General features: G+C 41.8%; 1 protein-coding gene across 1 annotated transcript in view; it reads right to left on the bottom strand.

Annotated features, from left to right (window-relative positions):
• The window catches only part of LOC121923600 (inactive dipeptidyl peptidase 10-like), a 62,174-nt gene extending 41,160 nt beyond the window's left edge, over positions 1–21,014 (bottom strand). Inside the window, exons 1-6 of the mRNA XM_042454155.1 lie at positions 20,797–21,014; positions 7,194–7,308; positions 5,135–5,230; positions 4,118–4,212; positions 2,369–2,443; positions 774–826 (exon numbers count right to left, since the gene is read on the bottom strand). Of these exons, the coding sequence (XP_042310089.1) occupies positions 774–826; positions 2,369–2,443; positions 4,118–4,212; positions 5,135–5,230; positions 7,194–7,308; positions 20,797–20,832 (470 nt within the window). The 5' untranslated portion in view covers positions 20,833–21,014. The remainder of the gene's footprint in view (positions 1–773; positions 827–2,368; positions 2,444–4,117; positions 4,213–5,134; positions 5,231–7,193; positions 7,309–20,796) is intronic.
• Positions 21,015–21,945: the final 931 nt, after the last annotated feature.

Here is a 21,945-nt window from a genome sequence, read left to right as displayed (position 1 = left end):
TATGACATTCATTTCACACTCTTATAAAACGTGAGGCGGAGGACTTGGGAGGAATATAAGGAAGCAATTTGAGCTTGAGGTCATTCACTCCCTATCCTTCTATGGAAACCACAGAGAGGAGGGAAGCCACCTAAACAAAGTTTTGTTATTCATGGTGTCGTGGCTGAAATCAAAACAATCACTGCATGTGAGAGTGGGAAAAGCTTACACAATCCCACCTTGACATGAGCTAGATAGAAGTGGGCTAGAATTATTGTTGGAATAGGCTCAAAGGCAGAGCTGTGACTGAGATCAAATGATGCCTGTAGACCTATTCATGAGCACACTGCATGCAGTACTTGAATAACTATGTTTTAAATATTTAGACTTTTCTGTTTTCTTTTAGGAAAAAATCATCCTATTTTGTGGTTGTATATTATGCATTACAGATACATATTTAGAGCTAAAGATACCCAGTTCAGTGTTACAGACACAATGGCTGAGATGGTGCATCCAACATGTAGCCACAATGTTATGGCTACATGTTATCTCCCCATCTGACCCCTGAAAAAGACCCCCACTGCTTGAGACAGCTGACTGGCTTTAAAGCAGTTACAATATCTTAAATCCAATTTATGACACCGTAACCGACTAACACGATGCCAGCCATTGCTTTTGTTATATTTTAAACCTTGGAATATCCTGACAATTACAAAGCACCTGGCATCTTTTTTAAGAAAAAGAGGTCTAAATATTTTGGTAGAGGAAGAGGATTCTAGCAGCATAGCTCCTACCTGGTGTCTACGTTATAGATTAGGTAGCGGGCCATGGAAGAGTAGCGGAAAACCTACAGACCAACAGAGCAGAGAAAGGTGGTGTTAGTTGGTGGTATAGGCACTGGAGTGTAAACCCCTACTTTTTCCAGTCCTGCCATACTGATGATGGCTGGGTCGTGTGACATAGATTTGCACCCCAAGATGTTGTTTCAGAAGATTTGGTGGATAGGTTTGCACAAGGGCTGATTGATTAGAGTTGGAAAGCCACAATCCAGTCACTATACTACTTTGGCTCTAGCTACTTTTAGGGCCAAAATAATTCACTTTACGAGTTCTTGTGGACTCTGACTCTTGGCATTCGCATAAACAAGTTACAGAGGGTTTATTAATTTCATCTCACCTTCTTAATCTCTTCCAAGAGGTTAATGTCTTCTGGATCCTAACCTGAATTAGAGTCAGAATAGTAGCTATGGGAATGTGTATGTCCAAACATGAACTCATTTGCCCTTCAACAAAGGAATTTCCTCAGACATGGGTACTTCAGCAATCACACTTGCAAATAAAGCCCATATTCCCCTTCTAATGTACAGTTACAAAACAAAACATGCCAAATGCAAAATACACAGATGAAGAAAATATTGGCCTGTTACAGACATCCAAAATAAAGCTGCTTCGAGTCACAGTGGAGGTATGGTGTTTCAATGATGCAAGCGTCCTAAGAGTCCAGATGGAGCATGGATTTGGTGTGGCTTCTGGACTCTTAGGACGCATGCATCATGAAAAACTGTGACTCGAAGCAGCTTTATTTTGGATGTCTGTAACAGGCCATTGTTTACTGACAAACAACAATCTTTCATCACTTGATGAACCACTTCTTTTAAAAACATGCTATGGTGGCTCAGTGCAGCTTCTAGGTTTAAAGGCAATATGAATACCACTTGTTAACAAACAATAGCTCCAGGTGTCTACCATGCTATTGTTCCATGTGTTTGTGTGTTTTGTGTGCCTTCAAGTCATTTCTGACTTGGTGGCCTTGTCTTGGGGTTTTCTTGGAATGATTTGTTCAGAGAGGTTTGTCATTGCCTTCCCCTGAGGCTGAAAGTTTATGACTTGCCCAACATCCTACTTGTGAGCATTTCATAGTCATCCAACCACAGCAAATACGATATTGGACTAGACAGGTGTTTGGTCTGATCCAGCAGGCTTCTTATTATGCACAAGTGGAAGATCATACAGATCTCAACCTGCAGATACTAGATATAGAAAATACAGGCATTCATGGTCCTGTCCAAAATTAATTACTAGGGATGACTGAAGAAGCAAGATTAATGCCCATAGCTGGCATGATGAGGGCCTCTCAAGTTGGTGCATCAGCATTTCTGCACATTTGTGTGGTTCATCATTCCCCAAGACAAGAACAGGGGAAGGCAGCCAATTTCAGCTCTCATTGGTCCCTTCAAGTTTTGATGAGTGATATAAATCTTAATCCTTGTTACAGAAGGTCATTGGGTTTAGAGAACTTTGAGGATCTCAAAGGTTTTATTTCAATGCTTTTGTTTTGTCCCTTTGTAGACCAACCTGTCTGGGAAGAATGTGAATCCATTGTGACTTACCTGCTGTACATCACAAGCCAAAAGCAGGAACTGTAGATCTGGAGATGTTTGGAATCTGGAAGCTTTCAGGAAATGCTACAGAAGATCAAGGAAAGAGTGAGAAAGGAAATGATTGGAGTGTATGTGGAAGGGAATGCTCATGGGATGGGGCAATCACACCCCATTTTGAGGGTAAGATTAAATATATTGATACCTGAAAAAAATTCAGGTGCTCAAATTGAGGAATAGGAGAATACCTTGAGCACGCAATCAGTAAACAAGTGAAGACTGATGATCTGGTAGTGCAAAGCAGAACTAAGGCCTGTTACAGACTGCCAAAATAAAGCTGCTTCGGGTCTCTTTGGAGGTATGCTGTTTAAATGATGCGTGGGTCCTAAGAATCTGGAAGCTGCACCAAAGCTGCACTCCAGTGCTTAGGAACAGAGTGTAGCTTTGACTCTTAGGACCCATGCATCATTTAAATAGCATACCTCCAGAGAGATCTGAAGCAGCTTTATTTTGGCAGTCTGTAACAGGCCCATGTAATGTGTTAAAAATAAGACTGTTACTCATGCTGAGTTTTTAATTTTTATTTTTAGTAATAAGGCTAGTTGTGGTTACTTTGAACATTTTAACATCAGCAGTAACACTTCCTTTCTGGAGAGAATGGATAAACTTTACTTGTTACTTTGGGATATTATTTTCAGGGTGGGGGTCTGTTTGGAGGACTGGGGAACATTTTTGTTCATTTTGTCTATTTTAAAAAGATTTTAAAATAACACAAGTATTAATTAAACAAATTATTTCCTAAACATGTTTAATAATGTAATAATTAATTACAAAAGCTAACATGTGAATAACATGTTGCAGTACTAACAAGCAATAAAACATGTTCTTTTTGACCAGTGACCAATAGCTAATGACAATGAATTACCTTTTGACATTGATCTGAGTAATGCTAACCTGTTTACATTTCTAGTAACATTTTGAAGTTCTGGCATAAAGTAAGTGTCACAGTGGAGCCAGGGTTTATGAGTTCAAAATACCTGGACATATGATCACAAGTGCAATGACATCCCACCCAACTTCTCTTATAGTACATTTTCATAGTGGTGCAATGGGGTGAAAAGAGACAATTGTTCCTCAGCAATAATATTTTGTGAATTATTTTCTATTGCAATGCAACAAAGGGCGGAGAAATCAGTGTTAGTAGTTTTGCTGATTTTCCTCCTAATTCAAGCTTTCTGCTCTAAATAGAATGAACAGCAAGAGCAAGTGGCAGATTTTTACTTTCCCACAGTTCTCCCAGAGGATTTCTACCTTTGCCTTGTGGGAATGTCAAGATGGTGGTGCCACATCAGTGGTGGGTTCACTGGAATGTATTTCTCCAACATTGAGGGAGTCTGCCCTGGAGCTGGCTTGGCACTTTCTCAATGGCTGCCTACAGGTCTACTTCCTCCTTCCCTTCTTGTCATGTGAGAATGGATAAGGAGAATGCCCTTCATTCCATGCTTCAAAGTCCCGTTTGATACCATGACTATGGTTGCATCCTACAGGATCCTGGAATTTGTAGTTTGCTACCTCACCATACGACAGATCCTAGGATTCCATTGGAAGACTCCATGATAGTTAAAGTGGAGATACTGAAATCTATGTGGATGTTCTGCATTCAGACCAGAGAAACAGCCCTGATAATAGGCTCCAATGGCTCTTCCTGTTCTTCTTAACATCATCTTATTAACAACTGGGCCTATAAACAATTGTTTTTACCAGATCTCTGTCTTCCACCAACAGGGTGCTGTTCTTTTGGCTCACATGCCACTTCGTCATTGCTCCTGTGTCGCTCAACACCACTAGTTCATCATCTGCCCAAATGAAGGAAAGCAAGTTAAATTTACAGATTGGGTTTTGTTACTTATGCTGTGCTTATTTTACACAGAATGTGTCATCTATTTGTGTGTGAAGCAGAGGTGCATAAAAGAACAAGAAACTGTTTGTGGTCAATATGAAGGAAAAGAAGTGGGGAATTTTGCTTCCCAGACATTCTTTTTGGCTATATTTAATATGTTTTGGTGCTTGGGTGTAGAATCCAGGGTCTAATCTGCACTGCAGAAATAATGAAGTTTTACACTTAATGCTATGGAATTCTGGGATTTGTACTCAGCCTTATTTAGCAGAGAGGTCTGGTGCCATGACAAACTACAAACCAAACTGCATTATTTCTGCAGTGCAGATAGAGAGAAATGTGAGTGGGAAAGAGAGGAGAAACTGGCACCATATGACTGCCCAATCCCAGAACTGCCATGGGAGTAATTTATAATACTTGACTAATGCTATAGTAGCACATTTGAGAGCATATTGATGGGGTTTCCCCATCAATGGCAAGGTGTGGGCTAATCACAGTTGGAGGACAAGGCAACAAGGAGATAAAGACTGCGTCATGCAAATGTTATTTGCCAAAGGTGCTTTCCCCCAACTTTTATGGTGATTTAAAAGCCACTTGTGATAAAGTCCAAATACCATGATTGTCCATAGTTACTGGATTTTCCCTGCAGTATGCGACCACAGAAGAACTTGTGGATATCACACAGTCAGTATACACAAAGCACTGATTCACCTGGAGGTAGAATTTAAACAAACAAACAAGCAAATAAAAAACCCAAACAACCCCCACTCCACTCTGCAATATATGACAATGCAATACATGGGAACCTTGTAACAAACAAATCTCTAATTATCACTTGTTGCAACTCTGGCATTCACTGGGAAGGAAACAAGATGACTCACCTGTCACCCAATGGACCTGGGGATGTCGGGGTTGGAATTCATCACTTTCCAGGTCAGCAAGTGTCAGTGGGGTACGGAAGCCCAGTGAAGGGTCTTCTAAAGGCAGAAGGACAGGTGTTACAAAGTGGCCAGTCATGTGCCCTGGGCCCTTTTTGGGTGCCTATATGGGGAATTCTGGGAGTTGTGGTACAAGATTGTAACTCGGACCTCAAACACATTATTTTTTAGACTCCAAATCCCAGTATTCCCCAGCTAGCCTGGCCACTGGCAATGTTGAGCAGGGGGAGGGGGGGTTATGGGACCACAGTCTGAAAAATAACTTTTCTAACAGGTGCTTTACAGTTGAGATGGATTAATGGATCACTTTTGCTTCTTCTCGTATGCTTCCACAGCATATTTTTCTTGGCTTTAGGATGACAAAATATAATATTAAGCACATACATAACAGGCAATATGTCCTTTATATTACTTATAGACTGGAAGAATACAGTCCTTCCCCTTCTCAGTTAAACTGAACCTTTGGAGTCCAGTTGAGAGAGCCAGCATGGTATAGTGGTTTGAGCATTGGACAATGACTCTGGAGACCAGAGTTCATATACCTGCTAAACCATAGAAACCCAGACAGTGATCTTGGGCAAGTCACATTCTCCCAGCCTCATGAGGATGATCTTGGCCAGTTCCCAGCTTGCACCTAAACTCCCTCCACTATTAATATGGTCACCCACCCATGTTTGACTCAAGCAGCATCTTCCCTCTTGCTTTTGTGCCTCAACGAGTTAAAACTGAACTTGCCACTTCATCTCCATACCCACAAATTTTTCATTTCTATAGTTAATGATATAGTAAAATTATAAAGGTCCTTCCTGGGCACCAGTTCACTCCATGGATCTGAGGAAGTAAACCTGATTTACTAAAGCTTATGCTGCAACTTCTTTCACACAGTTTCAAAGGTGCTACAAGATCCATTTGCATACCGATTTTCGAGACTAACACAGTTATATCTCTGAACACAATCCAGCACAGGTTATTGCGACTCTGAGGTGGGTGAATGCAATCTTTGTTGTTATTTGCGTATGTGAAAAATTTGCACCAGTAATAGAGAAACTGAGAGCCAGTGTGGTTTGAGTGTTGGACTATAACTCTGGAGATTAGGGTTTGAGTCTCTGCTCAGCCATAAAATCCATTGGGTGATCTTATGTAAGTCACATGCTGTCAGCCTCAGGGAAGGCAATGGCAAACCTCTGAACAAATCTTGCCAAGAATTGCCCATGATCAGCTTACCTTAGGGTCACCATGAATTGGAAATAACGTGAGGGCCCACAACAACAATAGAGAAAATATCTGTATATTTACTGTATGTTTAAACTGGATTTAACCTTTCTGTTCGGTAAGGCCTTCAGCAGAGGTCAAAGATTTTAAAATGAATCTACTAGTCTTTTAAATATTTTACTGGTTCCTTATTATTAATGTGGAGTTTTACAATTGTTTTAATTTATGTTTTAATAGTATCACTAATTTAATTCACATTCTAATATGTATAGTATAGCTTATGGTGTTTTATTGGAACCTTTTGTAAAAAATATTATGTTGGAAGCTCTTTGGATCCCAGTCCTGAGGAAATGATGGGCTATAAATCAAAGCAAAGCAAAGCAATATGTAGAAGTAGTAATACTGGTAGCAGTATTTTTGGCTGCTGTTTTATGTACTTGTGTGTAAACATCTATATGCAGCCGTACTGATGCTTATTATTGGGTGTGAGAAGTATTTTCCATTAAATCAGACATCTGTCCTATCACATTAATTCTTACAAAGATTGGTGCAAAGTATTCCATGTGTACATATCTCCTTTCATTACATAGCTCAGATTGCAAAACCAGTGGTGGCTGGTAGCGTATTTTGAAAACACTTCTAACTTCAAAACCCAGCACCAACTTTTATTTATTAATTTGTTGTTATGCGCCTTCAAGGATGCATGTACTCTGTAGAAATAATGCAGTTTGACACCACTTAGCTCCATTTTATGGTATCCTGGGATTTGTAGTTTTAATAAGTCTCTCACCTGGAGTGAGCAGCAGGATAACCACAATGATCACTGAAGCCAACATGGCCACCACCAGCATGGAAATCCCAATTCCTTTCCAGTTGCGAGGTGGGGAGCGGGTGATTCCCATGTTCTATGCGAGAAAGGAGAGGAAAGGGGAGAAAAACATGGTTAGCAAAAGACATCAGCTGCCAATCTGCACTGCAGAAATAATCCGGTTTAACACCCCTTTAACTGCCAGGGTTCAGTGCTATGGAATTCTAGGGGCTGTAGTTTGTTTTGGCAGCAAAGCGAAGCTCCACTGAGTTCTTCAACAGTCAAAGGTGTTAAAAATCAAACAGGAGAAAGAAAAAGATGACAATGTTAGAGTCACAGGCCTATATTTTGTCCAGATGTTGTTGTTCTCAGTTAAGATAGTATAGAGGGATATTCCTGCAGGCAGACGCTACTCTCCTACTCCGTTAAGGCTTTCTTTTCTCATGTGATCCAGCTGAAAGAGTCTTAAAGTCTGGGAAATAAAACAAAATTAACTCCATTACCAACACAACAACATGCTTACTTTGAGATCCAGGCTGCACCTGTCCTTTAGAGGGCAGTCTTCGCTTATTGGGCAGAGAACATTGCATTTCCCAAGGAGTCTCTCTACTGTTGTATTTGGAAAACTTTTAGATGCTGCTCAGGTAAAACATGCCAAATGTTTTGTGGATTTTTAAATGTTATTATACTTTACTCTTTTCTTAGGTAGAGAACAATGAATTTCTCAACAAGTTTCTGTACTGTTACATCTGGGAAAACCTTTAGGTGCTACTGTATATATAGTGCGCCCGCGTCTTATGTGGGCGCCTTTTACGTGGCTTTCAGTTTATGCTGAAAGCTGCGTGATGGAAGTTCCAATGTCATGAGCCCCATTATTTTCAATGGGGCTTGAGCATACGCGCTATTTACCTTACGTGGAGGGGTCAGGAACAGATCCCCCGTGTAAGGCAAGGGCGCGCTGTACTCATGTTTAAGTCTCTAAAATTTAGTTCTAAAATTATGCAAAAAAACACAGGTCAATATAAGTACTATACTTTAACTCTTATAAAACAAGGAACCATCCCCTGGTGAGAGGCAAGAGTGTAATCTGTCCTGGAAGCACTGACTCGCCCCTCTACACTCTCATCCATCCAGCCTTTAGTATAAGCACAAAACAGTTATGACTCCTGGAATTTTGTAAATTCTTTGGCATTGTTTTCCTTCATCCTTTAGATCCTTTCTTACATGCCCTTAAGTTTTACTCTCAACTTATCTATGGGTCATATCAAAATCCATAATTTTAGCCCCCAAGCCTGCCCTCAATTTATACATGAGGTCGACTTATAGTCGAGTATATACGGTATATAGGTAAAACTTCCCAATTGTAGTCTTTTGTTGGAGGTAGAAAACCTTAAAGAGTTAAGTCCCAGTAATTGGACTCCCTCTTGTTTTAAACTTCCCTTGTTGCGGCTAAATTGGGTATCTTCAAATCCAGGGAATGTATTGAGGATTAGTCCAGTTGGCCATGCAGCAAAAATATAACAATGTTTTTTATACTTTGGAATTGGCCCAATAAAGGTATCGCTGCTTGTGGATTTTGGAATTTGTTGTATTTTGCTGCATGGCCAGCACAGCTACTCCTGAATATGTTTCCCTATCTGCAAAATTACTATAACCTATGACACTTTTTATAGGAAAAAACCCTCACAAGAACAGAGTCTATCTATTCCTGCCATCAGTGCCCTAGCATCACTTTATTTGGTGGGGATACCACAAACTTGCAACACAACCTCTCATCCCACACTGGCACTACCAACCTTCCTCCTGTAGCTACCATCTCACAAGCAAAAAACACCCATTGTTTTAATTAAGAACAACACCTGCCCTCACTACCTTTATTTAATAACAACACCTTTTCTAAGAATGCTACATGTCTATTAACTATTTTATAACTTTCTGATCATTAATACATACCTTGATTATCCTGTCAGTCTCTTAGCTTTTGTCTTTTAACAATTCTCATGGAGCAACATGGCTGTACACATTAGGCTATTTAATTTTAAATATTTATTTTCTTCTGGCCTTCTCATTGCAAATTGTGACTATTGCCCCTAGCCATCAATTTCTCTGGCAAGTACATATTCAAAATGACTAAGTGGTTTAGCCATTGTCTTAATGCAGAGTGCCATATATCTTTTAAATGTGTGCTGGCTTGCTTCATCTTTTGCCACAGTTAAGGCCAGAGTGCAAAAATAATAATAATAATAATAATAATAAAAAAAAACCTCTAGGGCTGCTTCCACACTGGAGAATTGGTGGAGATTGACACTACTTTAAGTGTCATGGCTCCATCTATGGAATCCTGGGATATTTAGTTTGTTCTGGCACCAGAGCACTCTGACAGAGAAGGCTAAACATCTCACAGAATTGTAAATCCCAGAATTCGATAGCATTGAGCCATGGCAGTTAAATAGTGCTAAACTGCAATAATTCTACAATATGGCAGCAGTTTAGGACTATATCACTGAAAATTAGATGCTGTTGTTTCTTCTGACTCTTAATTAATAATCTAAGGGAAGATAGTTTATATTCTTTCCCAAAAGCAAATTTTAAGGTGTTTTTTAATTAGGTGTGACATTACATAAAGAAAATTCTCAGAGATTTGTGGAACACTGTACAGTACACATATAGAAGTTTATTCCAGATTTCCAAGCCCTAAGGTCACATATTTTAGGACTGAAAATAGGGTTGCCATATCCTGGCTGCCACCGTGATTTTCCCGGTTTTAGCGGCACCCTCCCCCTCCTGTCACAGGTGCCACCCAAAACCGGGACAACCCCTGTTGCAGCCGGGGCCTCGCTGCCCTCCTCCTCTGCCACCGTACATGGCTGCATGGAGGAGGCGGAGGAAGAGGAGGGCAGCGAGGCCTGGGGTGGAGGAGGGGAAGGTGGAGGCGGCGCCACCCTCCGCCATACTCCCCGCCTCCCCGTGGCCTCCTTCCTCCTTCCCAGAGGCCGGCCGCGATCATGGCGGGCCCCACACGCCTTCCTGGCCTTTAAGGAGGCCTGGGCCTCCTTAAAGGCCAGGGAAGAGGGAGGAGGCTGGCCGCGATCGCGGTGGGACCCCGTGCGCCTTCCTGGTTTCTAAGGAGGCCTCAGTCTCCTCAGAGGCCAGGAAGGAGGGACACTTTTTTTTGTAGGACACTTTTTTTATTAAATGAAGGACGCCCCACGCCCCTTCCTGGCCTCTAAGGAGGCCTCAGTCTCCTTAGAGGCCGGGAAGGGGCACGGGGTGTCCTCCATTAAAAAGTGTCCTACATTTGAAAATGTTGTCCTACATTTGTCCCGGTTTGGCGGTCCTGACGTATGGCAACCCTAACTGAAAAGAATATAAAACAAATGTTATTGGTTGTTCTTATTTGCAGATGTTATAGTTCCTGCTCTGAAACCTCTGACTGAGAGTGAACAGGACACTTAACTCAGAGGGAATACAAACCCTTCCAGATAAAGGAGTGGTACTACCTCATCTCCTATCTTACAGTGTTTTGCTTTTCCCTTCCTAAAAGGCATCATTCCTTCTTCCCTATGCAAAAAGAACTCTGGGAGTGGTACTTCTTGATGCAAGAGTCAGTGTGGCCTAGTGGTTTGAGCATTGGACTGTGACTCTGGAGAGGAGGGTTCAAATTTGTGCTTGGCCATGAAAACCCACTGCGTGACCTTGGGCAAATCACACTGTCTCAGCCTCAGATGACAGCAATGGCAACCCCCTTCTGAAGAAACTTGCCAAGAAAACCCTACAATAGGTTTGCCTTAGGGCTGCCATAAATTGGAAACGACTTAAAGACACAACACACACACACACTTCTTGATGCTAGGGCCCTTTCACACTACACAATGACAGTAGAACAATATGCTTCATGGCCGTACCTGGCTAAATCCCCCTCCCTAAACCATCCTTCTTCAATCCATCAGGCTGGCTGGAACAAATGGGAATCTGAATCCAACATCTGGAAGGACACAAACATCTTTGGTTTATGCCACTCTTTCCAGCTCATCCCTTTCCTCTCCACATAATCCCAAAGCCATTGTCTATTTTTAATCCCAGAACTCACTGGTTTACTTCTGAGGGAGGCAAGAGTTCCCAAAGCTTGTTCTGGAAGAACATGACAATCAGTTAGGAAAATATACTCAGGGCTCTTATTCTTTCTACACACATGTTCTTTTTAAACTTGTGTGTCATCATTTCAGTGTGAACACTGTAAATGAGACTGACTTTTAATCTTATCCTTACTAACAAATTCCTCTTAAAATATAAAAATCAAAGAAAGTAAACATGACGAATATTGGCTAAAATGGATTTTACACACACACACGCATTAATTTTCAATACATTTGTAAATTACTGCTGGTCCATCAATCTTTGTCCTATTTATACCAGGAGTGGATAATCTGAGAGTGCTGGGGATTGAACCTGTAGCCTCAGAAATGCAAAAAATGAGATCCATAATTGAGATCCTTTAATCCAGTGCTGGTGAAGCTTCCTGAATTCCAAGCACTCCATCAGATTAAGAGCATAATTTTATACACCTGTTTGTTGTTGGTGTTGTGTGCCTTCAAATTGTTACCACTTTATGCAGACCCTAAGGTGAAACTGTTATGGGTTTTCTGAAGATGAGAATGTATGATTTTCCCAAGCAGTCAATGGATTTCCATGGCAAAGCTAGGATTTGAACTCTGGTTTCCAAAGTTGTAGTTCAAACCATTACACCATGTCAGCTCTCTCAGCTGAGCTCCAAAAGTTCAGTGTACTCAGATGTAATTTGCCACTGAGGACTCCAGCCATAGGTCGCTTGATCTCATTCTTCTTCAAGTTTCTATTGTGCTAACTTTTGCTTCTTCTTTACAAGCCTAATAATAATAATAATAATAATAATAATAATAATGATAATAATATAGCTGATGGAGTCTAGCTCCCTTATTGATCCATATCTGTAGGGCTTTTAACTAATTGCCTGGCACCATTTCTGTTCTTATCCCTCACTGGTATTTTCAGTCTTAATTAAGAGATCACTTCAGAGAGCTGCCAAAGCAGCTTGGACAAGAGCCCAACAGGGTGGATTCATGTTCCATCCCTACCTCTAGACACAACGTGGCTCTCTAAAAGGCTTATGCTCTGAATTCACAATCTGAGAACAAAGTTATGTTTGTACAGTAATTGGTGTCATTCTGAGACTTTATGCTAGCTATCCATTTGACATTTCCTCCAGACTAAGAATAAATTTGATCTTCAGTCTTAAAGATAGGAGGAAAAAACTTTCTTGATCACCTGGCAAAAAGCGGGATAAAAATAATTTTTTTAATTGAATTAATTAATTTAATGAGCTTTTACCACAATGGATGCTTCTGCCCTTTCTTGTGGTGATTTTCTTACACCAGAATGGTGGTCTCTCACTACAGAGGTGTAGCACTGGATGAGGCCTGCTTCTAACTGTGTGTACATGAGAGTGGGTGCATGTAGGAAATGTCTTATAATGGAGAGATTTGCCCCAGATTGAGGTAGTTGCCTCAGATACCTGATTTTTGGTGTCATGAAAGGAAGTATATTGCTGTTTGCTTGTTATCCTAGGATTAACCCATGAATCAGATCTTCTCTTTCGGGTGCCAAAATACCCATAATGGTCAGGCTTTGGGTAGTCCAGTGGCATCACCAAGGTTGGCATAACCTGGTGCAGTAGCTCATGGTGTCCCTCTCCCATTGACCTTCTTTCATACCACACCATACAGAATCCTTAGTCATGTTCTTTGTACTAATGTTACTTATAAATCAAAATTTCCCGATATCACTGAATGTAATGGCAATAGTTGTGACATAAACAACTAGGCCAGTTTGACAGGGACAGTCCTTATTAATCTTCTGTAATCCTACTTTTTCAACTGCTGTTAAATTATACTTTTAAATTAAAATATCATATACATAGCCCAAATGTATTTTCATGTACATTGTTTCATGTGGTTACAGTTGAAGTGAAATTTTGGTAAGAACTGATGTGGGGTTCGTCACGGTTCTATGTTGATGCTATTTAACAAAAAATGAAACCGCTAGGAGAAGTCTTCCAGAATTTTGGGGTGCAGTGATCAATATGCAGATGACACTCTACTACTCCTTCCTACCTCAATCCAAGGAGGTTGTCTTGGTCCTAAGGCAGTGTCTGTCATCATTAAATGGACTGGATGAGGGCAAACAGGTTGAAACTTAATCCAGACAAGACAGAGGTGCTCCTGGTCAGTTGGAAGGCAGATCAGGGAATAGGGATGCAGCCTGTGTTATATGGGGTTACACTCCCCCTGAAGACACAGGTTCGCAGTTTGGGGGTACTCCTGGACTCAACTTTGAACCTAGAGGCCCAGGTCTCTGCAGTGACCAGGAGTGGTTTTGCACATTTAAAGCTTATATGCCAACTATGCCCATTCCTTGAGATATGTGTATCTGGTACAGTCCGTCCTCGCCTTATGCGGGGGATCCGTTCCGAATCCCTCCGCGTAAGGCGAATTCCGCCTATGCTCGAGCCCCATTGGAAACAATGGGGCTCGTGCGCAGTGGCGCAGGCACGGGCAGGGAGCAACGGGCGGGCGCGCCCATTCAATTGAATGGGACGTGCCACCCCTTCCGCCCTGCGCGCGCCCTGCGACTTGAGCGCGTATGCTCAAGGCCACGTATGGCACGCCCGCGTATGGCGCGGGCGCACTGTAGTTTCTTTTTCCTCTTGTGATTGAGACCTTCCCATCCACTCCTTCCACCTTGCCTCCATTTTATCCTCACAACAACCCTTTGAGGTAGATGAAGATAGCCAGTTAGGCCGAAAGATTATTATTGGCACAATATCCCCAAGGCTGAGCTAAGGGGTGGTGGGAGGAGGTGCCTCTGCCTGGCTGAGGGGTGCTGGTGGGTGTGGGGACATGGGAAAGACACTCCATGTGTAATGCACCTACCCACTTGCAGAGATGTGGAGAGATGGGGTTTGCAGAGACATGCAGTTCTATAGTGTGAATAACAAACCAGGAATGCATGAGTGAGGTTATTCTCATCGTTCCAATAAAAAAATGATGTCTGAATGACCCGTAAGGCTGGCTCACATGCAACCACAAGAGGAAAAAAGAAACTACCAGATACACAAGAAAAAAGTAATTTGCCTTCTTATTTTTATTTGTTCATATAACATAATTGTATATGATGCTGTATATTCTTAAGATAAGTAGGCCAACATGGTGGAGTGGTTTGAGAGCTGGGTTATGACGATGGAGAACAGAGTTTGAATGCCCACTTGGCCACGGAAACCCACTAGGTGACCTTGGGCAAATCAAACTCTCTCAGCCTCAGAGGAAGGCAAAGGCAACGCCCCTCAATTTAGGGTTTCCATAAATCAGAAATGACTTGAAGGCACACAACAACAAAGTTGTAAACAGTTTTCATTCAGAAAAACGAGTGAACAACAGATTTAAAGTTAGCAGCAGCTAGTTTCTTAATATGGGGAAAGAAACATGCATTTTCTCTTGGAGGAAAAATAGGATCTAACCATAATAATAAATAACTACAGTTAAAGCATCACAGCAGTGTTTGTATTAATCCATTTTCAAACCATCTAGGGCAGGCAGAGGCCCAACCATTTGGTAGAGTCAGCCAGCCACCTCAGGTAGCAGGTTTGGGGTATTAAGGATGGGGTACTGTATTAAAGATTGTTTTATTGTTGTATATGCATATGATTGATTCCACATCATGTACTACAATGAGTTTCCTGCTTTTGGTTAATATGCACCTTGAACTGGATAGATGCCATCATTTGCCATCCTCTCGCAAACAGCAAACCATACTGGACCAGACTAGTACAGTGGTAAGGGTGAAAAGCTAACATTACAGCATGCCATAAAGGCAGTTTGGCCTCTTCTTATATCCTGCTTTGAAGCTCTGCATCCAGAGATCCTGCTGCTGCAAAATAAATGCAAACACCTATCATGAACTTCTGAGTTTTCAAATACTACTGTTATGTTCTGTGTCCTCATAATACATACCCTTGCAGTCTGTTTTGCTGGGTCTTTTACATGCTGGGTGCACATCCACCAGCCCTGCACATTAAAGCCTGAGGAACTAAGGAACCTGTTGTTCTCCAGATGTTTTGGACTACACCACCCACAGTTCCTTATTGAGGCCACAATGAATGAAGGTGATAAGAATTGTAAGTCAAAACCTCTGGAGGGCCAAAGATTCCTTACCTCTCCATTCCTTGTTCTACATTGAATAAAATAATAATAATAATAACAACAACATTTTATTTATATACCGCTTTTCCAAAAAGATCAAAGCGGTTTACATAGATACAGATTGAGTCTTCCTTATCTGGAATTCTGAAATTTGAAATATTTCAAAAACCAAAGTCTTTTCATAGATGGCTGTGATACAGTACTTACAATGTACACAAATTTTGTTACATGCACAAACTTATTTAAAATATTGTATAAAATTACCTTCAGATTATGTGTATAAGGTGTATATGAAACAGAAATAAATGTTGTGTTTCGATGTGGGTCCCATCTCCAAGGCGGGTTACAGACCGCCCATTTGGGGCGGGCTGTACCCGCCCCTTTCCCCGGTGTATCGGGGCTTCAGCTGTTAGAACGGCAGCCGCTGAGGCCCTGATCCGCCGCTTTTCAGGCTGCGGGGAAGCGGCAAAACGCCACTTCCCCGCAGCCTGAAAAGGGGTGTCCTTGGGGCTTCAAGCCCCAAGGACACCCCGCGGCGGTGGGGAGAAGGAGAAAGGGACCACTTGGCCCCTTTCTCCCTTGCTTCACTGGGCGCAGCCGTCTGAAGGCTGCGCCCAGCGACGCAAAGCGGTGCCACAAACCAGGAAGGAGCTCCAAAACGGAGCTCCTTCCTGGTCCGCGGAAAGGGCGCACTAAGCGCCCTGGCACGGACCGACGACATCACGTCCGCGCCGCCTCGTATAGAGGTGGTGTGGTCGTGATGTCGTCATGGCGGCCCCCATGTGGAAGGGGAGCCACCATTTTGTATGGACTCAGTCCGTACTAGGGTTAGGGGGGTGCAGAAGCACCGCACCTTCCTAACCCTAGTACGGACTGACTCCGTACTTTCATGGCGGTGTGTAACCCGCCCAAGATATCTCATTATATACATGTATGCAAATACAGGTAATCTTAAATTTAAAAAAAATCCAAAATCTAAAACACATCTGATCCCAAGCATTTCGGATAAGGGAGATACAGGCTGTTAATGAAAGATAACCTCCTCTTTCAACACCAAAATTGGCCCTTTTAATAATATGCCTTTTAAAAATACTTTTATAAATTAAAAGTTGAAATAAGATATAAAAGCAGAAGCATGTTTGGATATTAATGGAAGTATGCTCACAAGTTCTGACTACAGTGCTGTATGCTACAACTCATCCCAATTTGTAATAAAATTATAACTATAATCTTGGCTAAAGTAGTGTGCATCAGGCAAGTTTTCAACTTGATAATTCCCTTAAAATAAATTTGATGTGCTTCTTAAATGGATTGGAATGAGAATGCCTTGACTCAGGAGTTCTTCCTTGCCAGACTAAAGAACACTTGCAGTTTCTGACCCAACATCTACAAGGCTGTACTTTGAAATTGATGACAAATAACTTTAGTATGTACTATGTGATTTTCCCATCTGTGGCTGGCATCTTCAGAGAATGTTTGCCTGTGGCTGGCATCTTCAGAGAATGTTTGCTGGCGAAACGTCAGGAAGAAACTTTTCTGGAACATGGCCACATAGCCTGAAAAACCCACAAAAAACTATGGATGCCAGCCATGAAAGCCTTCAACTTTACACCAAAACACACAGCAGCAGCCTCTCTTGGCTTGTGTGCTCTTCCTTGTTAAGAACTTTTGCCATCTATATTAATAATAATAATAATAATACTGTAATAATAATAATAATAATAATAATAATAATCTTGACCCCAATCTGATGTTTCTTGGTCACATGTATCTTCATTTTCATCTGTGATATGTTGGATAATTTGACATTAAGTTTAGAATGTGTGCATGTATACGCAGGAGATGTTACACTTCTGTTCCAGGACATTTATACAAATGACTCGTTAGTGAAGACCATCGTGTGAAGAACTGCTTTCTTATCCAAAATGCTTGGGACCAAAGGTGTTTGGATTTCAGATTTTTTTCGATTTTGGACTATTTGCATATACTGAATGAGCCATCTAGGAGATGGGACCCAAGTTTAAACATTAAACTCAACCAGTTATTCAAAAGAAGCATTAACAACAACAGCTCAGAAAGTTATAGTTGAATCCTGAATTCCTCCGTCTCTTTTTCTACTTGTGCTTTTCACCATGGCTGCAAAATGAACTTACCACCCATAACCATCCAACTGCCAAGTCCTTGCATTTTGAAGGCCAGTGTGCAGACCAATTTTCTGAAACCTTCTCCCCATCATTATCATCATATGTATGTATATCACACTTTCCCCGCAGAACTGGGACTAGAAGTGGCTTACAATTTAAAATAATTAAAAACATACAAAACTGAGCTATATTACTAAATTAGTAAAAAAATTAGGGAAGCAGTCATTTACACAGTCATTAGTAAAGGCTGTCTCATCAATGTGTATTTTGGATTTTGTTTAATGGTCAATATATCTACTACATTTACAGATCTATCACAGGATGAAATAAATACAAGTGATGTTGGGAAATGGGGCTAAATGAACCAGGACAAAGGACCTTATCGCATTACCTTTTAACCCGGCAGCAGCCTAATGGGCTACAGCCGGGACACGGCATGGAGGTGGGGATTAGCACATTGTAAATCACAGCCGAATTGCCGGGCGCCAGCATCCTGTGTGCCAGACATGCTCAGCCAGCCCCTTTTTGAAAACAAAAGCTCCCCAAGTTTTAAAACGGGCGGCTGAGCATGGCTGGGACACAGGATGCTTACGCCTGGTGATTTGTTGGTGACTTATAATGTGATAATCACCGCCTCCTTGCCATGTCCCAGCTGCAGTCCATTAGGCTGCTGCTGAGTTAAAAGGTTTAACCACTGCGCTACCAGGGCTCCTACACTGTAAAAATAGTGGAGTTTGACACGACTTTAAGTGTTTTAGCTCTATCCTATAAAATCCTGGCATCTGTAGTTTTACAAGATATTTAGCCTTTTCTGCCAAAGATTCCTGGTGCCATACAAAACAGCGTATCTCAGAATTATGTAGGATGGAACTATGGCAGTTAAAGTGGTGTTAAACTGCATTATTTCTACAGTGTAGATGCACTCTTGGATCTCACAACTATCTTTGCTAACCACTATGGTTTAATTTTATTCTCCCTTCTTTTATGTTTTTTTAAACTGTTAGTGCTTCCCCATGTTTGAAACCTTCACACATGCTTCACATGCTTCCCACTTTGTCTAGATTTGCGTATTATACAGACAGAGGTGGTCAAATTCTGGAATGAAGCACTTCAGGCAACACTGCAAGTGTTTGTGCTATGTTTGTAAATGCTATCCTTTCTCATATCAGGAATACCAAAAGTCTCTGAAGGAAGGTTCAGAATGGCCTCATACATGTAGAAGAGGGAGATTTCAGTAGGCTTGGGAGATACCTTCCCACACACAAAAAAGTCTTGGGATAGAAGCCCAAAATAGCCAAATAAAAACTGAGCATTACAGTACTTAGTACAGAATGCTGAGAAAAGGAAAGAAATGAAGAGGAAGGCAGCAATGGAATGGTGTGTATCCTAGAAAAGAACATGGCTGGCTGAAATCCTGAATAGGCATGTGTCACACTGCAACATTTGTTGCAGAGCTTCCTGAATTTAATACCAAACCCTACAGTTACTATGGGGCTGTACAGATGTGCAGTGGAAAGGCACCCCTTTTTGCCCCAGATTTGGTCTGCGGCAACCACACGCTGCAGCCTCCGCAGGGAGCAAATAATAAGGCATGAAAAGCAGCTCCTTCTTGTTCTCTGGACAGGATGTCATAGGCATGCTGGCGCCCCATGATGATCTCCTTCCACACTGCGGGTACTGCGCTGGAGTTGCATCATTATGGCATGCACCGTGTAAATGGGTATGTGCCAAAATGGTGCTTTGCTGGTGGTGGTAGGGCTTGGAATGTGCGGACGCTCAGCCTTCACCCCGTGCACAGGCCAACACAAAGTGCCGGTTTGTGTAGCTCCTGTGTTAATAGATGAAAGAAAGTTACCTCTACTCTCCATAGCCAGGGAACATTATTGTTGTTTCCAATCTAGGGAGGTTCAAAACTATAACATGCAGCCTACATTCTGAAGCGCTAGTCTCGAGTGCTACTGCTTTAAGTCTGATTTGTATTGTGAAGAGCTCAGCTGTGAGCTATCCTGCTGGCAATACTCAAAGATGCAGCTATTGAGCATTGCCAACTTTTCCCCCCACCTGCAGCAATGAGGGAGCTGCCCCATGAGTCCCGAACTTCTAGTATAAAAATACCTCCTTTATATTATGCTCAGAATAGTTTGTGATTCATAAAACAACAGAAGGAACCACAAATAATTTTGCAGAGCAACTACATCAGTTTTGTAATACATACACCTTAAAGTAGGATTTAGAATAAGGTGGCCTAAGGGGTTCATGGGTCCAGTGGAGCCTTGAGGTACACACTGACTTCTAATATTAACCCCAAGAAATCAGCCAAAGAGTATTATTCCAGAAAAAATTATATTAAACAATGCTGTTTTAGAGCCTCCCCCTGCCGTGAAAGAATAAAACCAATACTAAATTCAACAGACACACACCAGATGTGATAAGGAGTGATGAAGACATCATCCCTGGTTGCCCAAAATGGTAGCCACAGAGGTGTGACCCTCTGGAGTTCTGGAGGAAGCCAAAATGATGCTGTGTGACCATCCAAGCCTCAGATCATGTTCATAATTGTCTTAAAAGATGGGATTTTGAAACCTCCATTCAGCTCTGAACACTATGAGTAAAATTGTTAAGCCAATATGAGTAAAATTGTTAAGCCAGTATAGCCAAAAACCAGGTAGATGTGCCTCCCCGTTTTCTTCCTCTACCACAAGTGCATAGGAGTTTAATAATATGCAACAAAATTCTCGCCAAGCAAGAACACTAATTTAGGAAAAAGGTGGCATATACTGCAACACAACTATTTAAAATTAATCTCATGAATTCGGATCAAGCCGCAGAGTGGTATGGACAAAGTAACCTATGAAACAAACCTAGTGCAGTAGGTTCAAAGGCAGAAACTTCCAAGCTTCCATCTTAAAGCAAACTTGATCTGAAGAATGCATATCTCTCTGTTTAGTCCAAACCAGTTTCTACTTTCTGAAAACCCCTCTCTGACTTTCTACACACACACACACACATCACATGCAGAGGGCAGCTTCTGAAGAAAGTGAAGAGCCCTTTAGGTGGCAAGCTGGGGAGAAATGATCATCATAAGATTTCCCATCAAAACCCTTATCAGAGTAATTGCTTTAAAATCTCCATTTCTGTTTCCCAAATTGCCTTCCCTGTTAGAAAATCTCCATAATCCAGGACAGGCTATGAGGACAAGAAACTCACCAGGACAGTGCCCATGTTCTGATGGGCAGCAAGCATGCTGAGAGTTTATTGGAGAAGTCCAGCAGGCAGGTTGTGGATAGTCTCTTTTCTCCACATCCACAGGGGATTCCTCAGGTCCTCTGGCTTTTAGGAGTGGCACCCAGCATCCCAAGGCTGTTGTTACCTACGCCTCCTTGCAGGAATCCGCCTCCCCGTTCACAACCAGAGTTGAGATACTGACCAAGGCTGAGGAAGGAGGGGATCAATCAAGATGACAAGACGCAATCTGGGCTTCCTCAGCATATATATATATATAATCCTGTCGATGGCTTGGCAGGGAGCTTGGCCAATTAAAGAGGATGGAAGGGAGAAAAGAAAGAAAAATATGTTCAGGCAAGAACCCAGAAGGTGTGTTAACTGTTTAGGGGGATACAGTAATGGAAGGAACTGAATCATTACAGAAGAACCCAAAGTTCTGCAGCACTATTTTCTGAAATCTTCAAAAGGAAGGAAAGCTTCACAGAAGGCATCAGAACCAACAAGCTACTCCAAGACAGGACAAGTCACTGGTTCTCATTTGCCATCAGCAATCAGTCAAGTGAGGTCCAAATTCATCTGAAGATTAAGCAGGTGCAGTGGAGGAAGATGGGAGGGAATGCAAAAGAAGGTAACTGGCTGCATCCACACGGTGGAATTAATCCAGTTTGACACCACTTTAACTGCCATGGCTCAATGCAATAGAATTCTGGAATTTGTAATTTTGTGAGTTATTTAGCCTTCTCTCTCAGAGAACGCTAGTAGTGCCACAACAAAATACAAATACAATTTGACCTGGAGTAGCAAGGGAGGTATTCCTTCCCTGTGTCAGTTATCTTTTTGTATGTAAATACTAAGTTATCCCCACAAGATCATGTGTATGCTGGAATGGATAACTTCAAAATGATGTTCAGCAAATTGTAAACCATGAAGCAGCAAGACAGCTGGATGTAGTGGTGGATCAAAAGAGAACCTGGTGGAAAAAGGAACATTGGCCTTTCCTATGAGATATTGTTTATCAGCGATACAGCTGGAGACACCCTCATGTGGATTGCTCTTTTCTCATTGCTGATCATAGGCAAGAAGTAGATTTCAAGGGAGTTGCAAGGGGGGAACAACCCCCCATTTACCTTA

The sequence above is a fragment of the Sceloporus undulatus genome, chromosome 2 (assembly GCF_019175285.1).
Source record: "Sceloporus undulatus isolate JIND9_A2432 ecotype Alabama chromosome 2, SceUnd_v1.1, whole genome shotgun sequence".
NCBI lineage: Eukaryota > Metazoa > Chordata > Lepidosauria > Squamata > Phrynosomatidae > Sceloporus > Sceloporus undulatus.
This window is presented reverse-complemented; position numbering and strand designations above follow the sequence as displayed.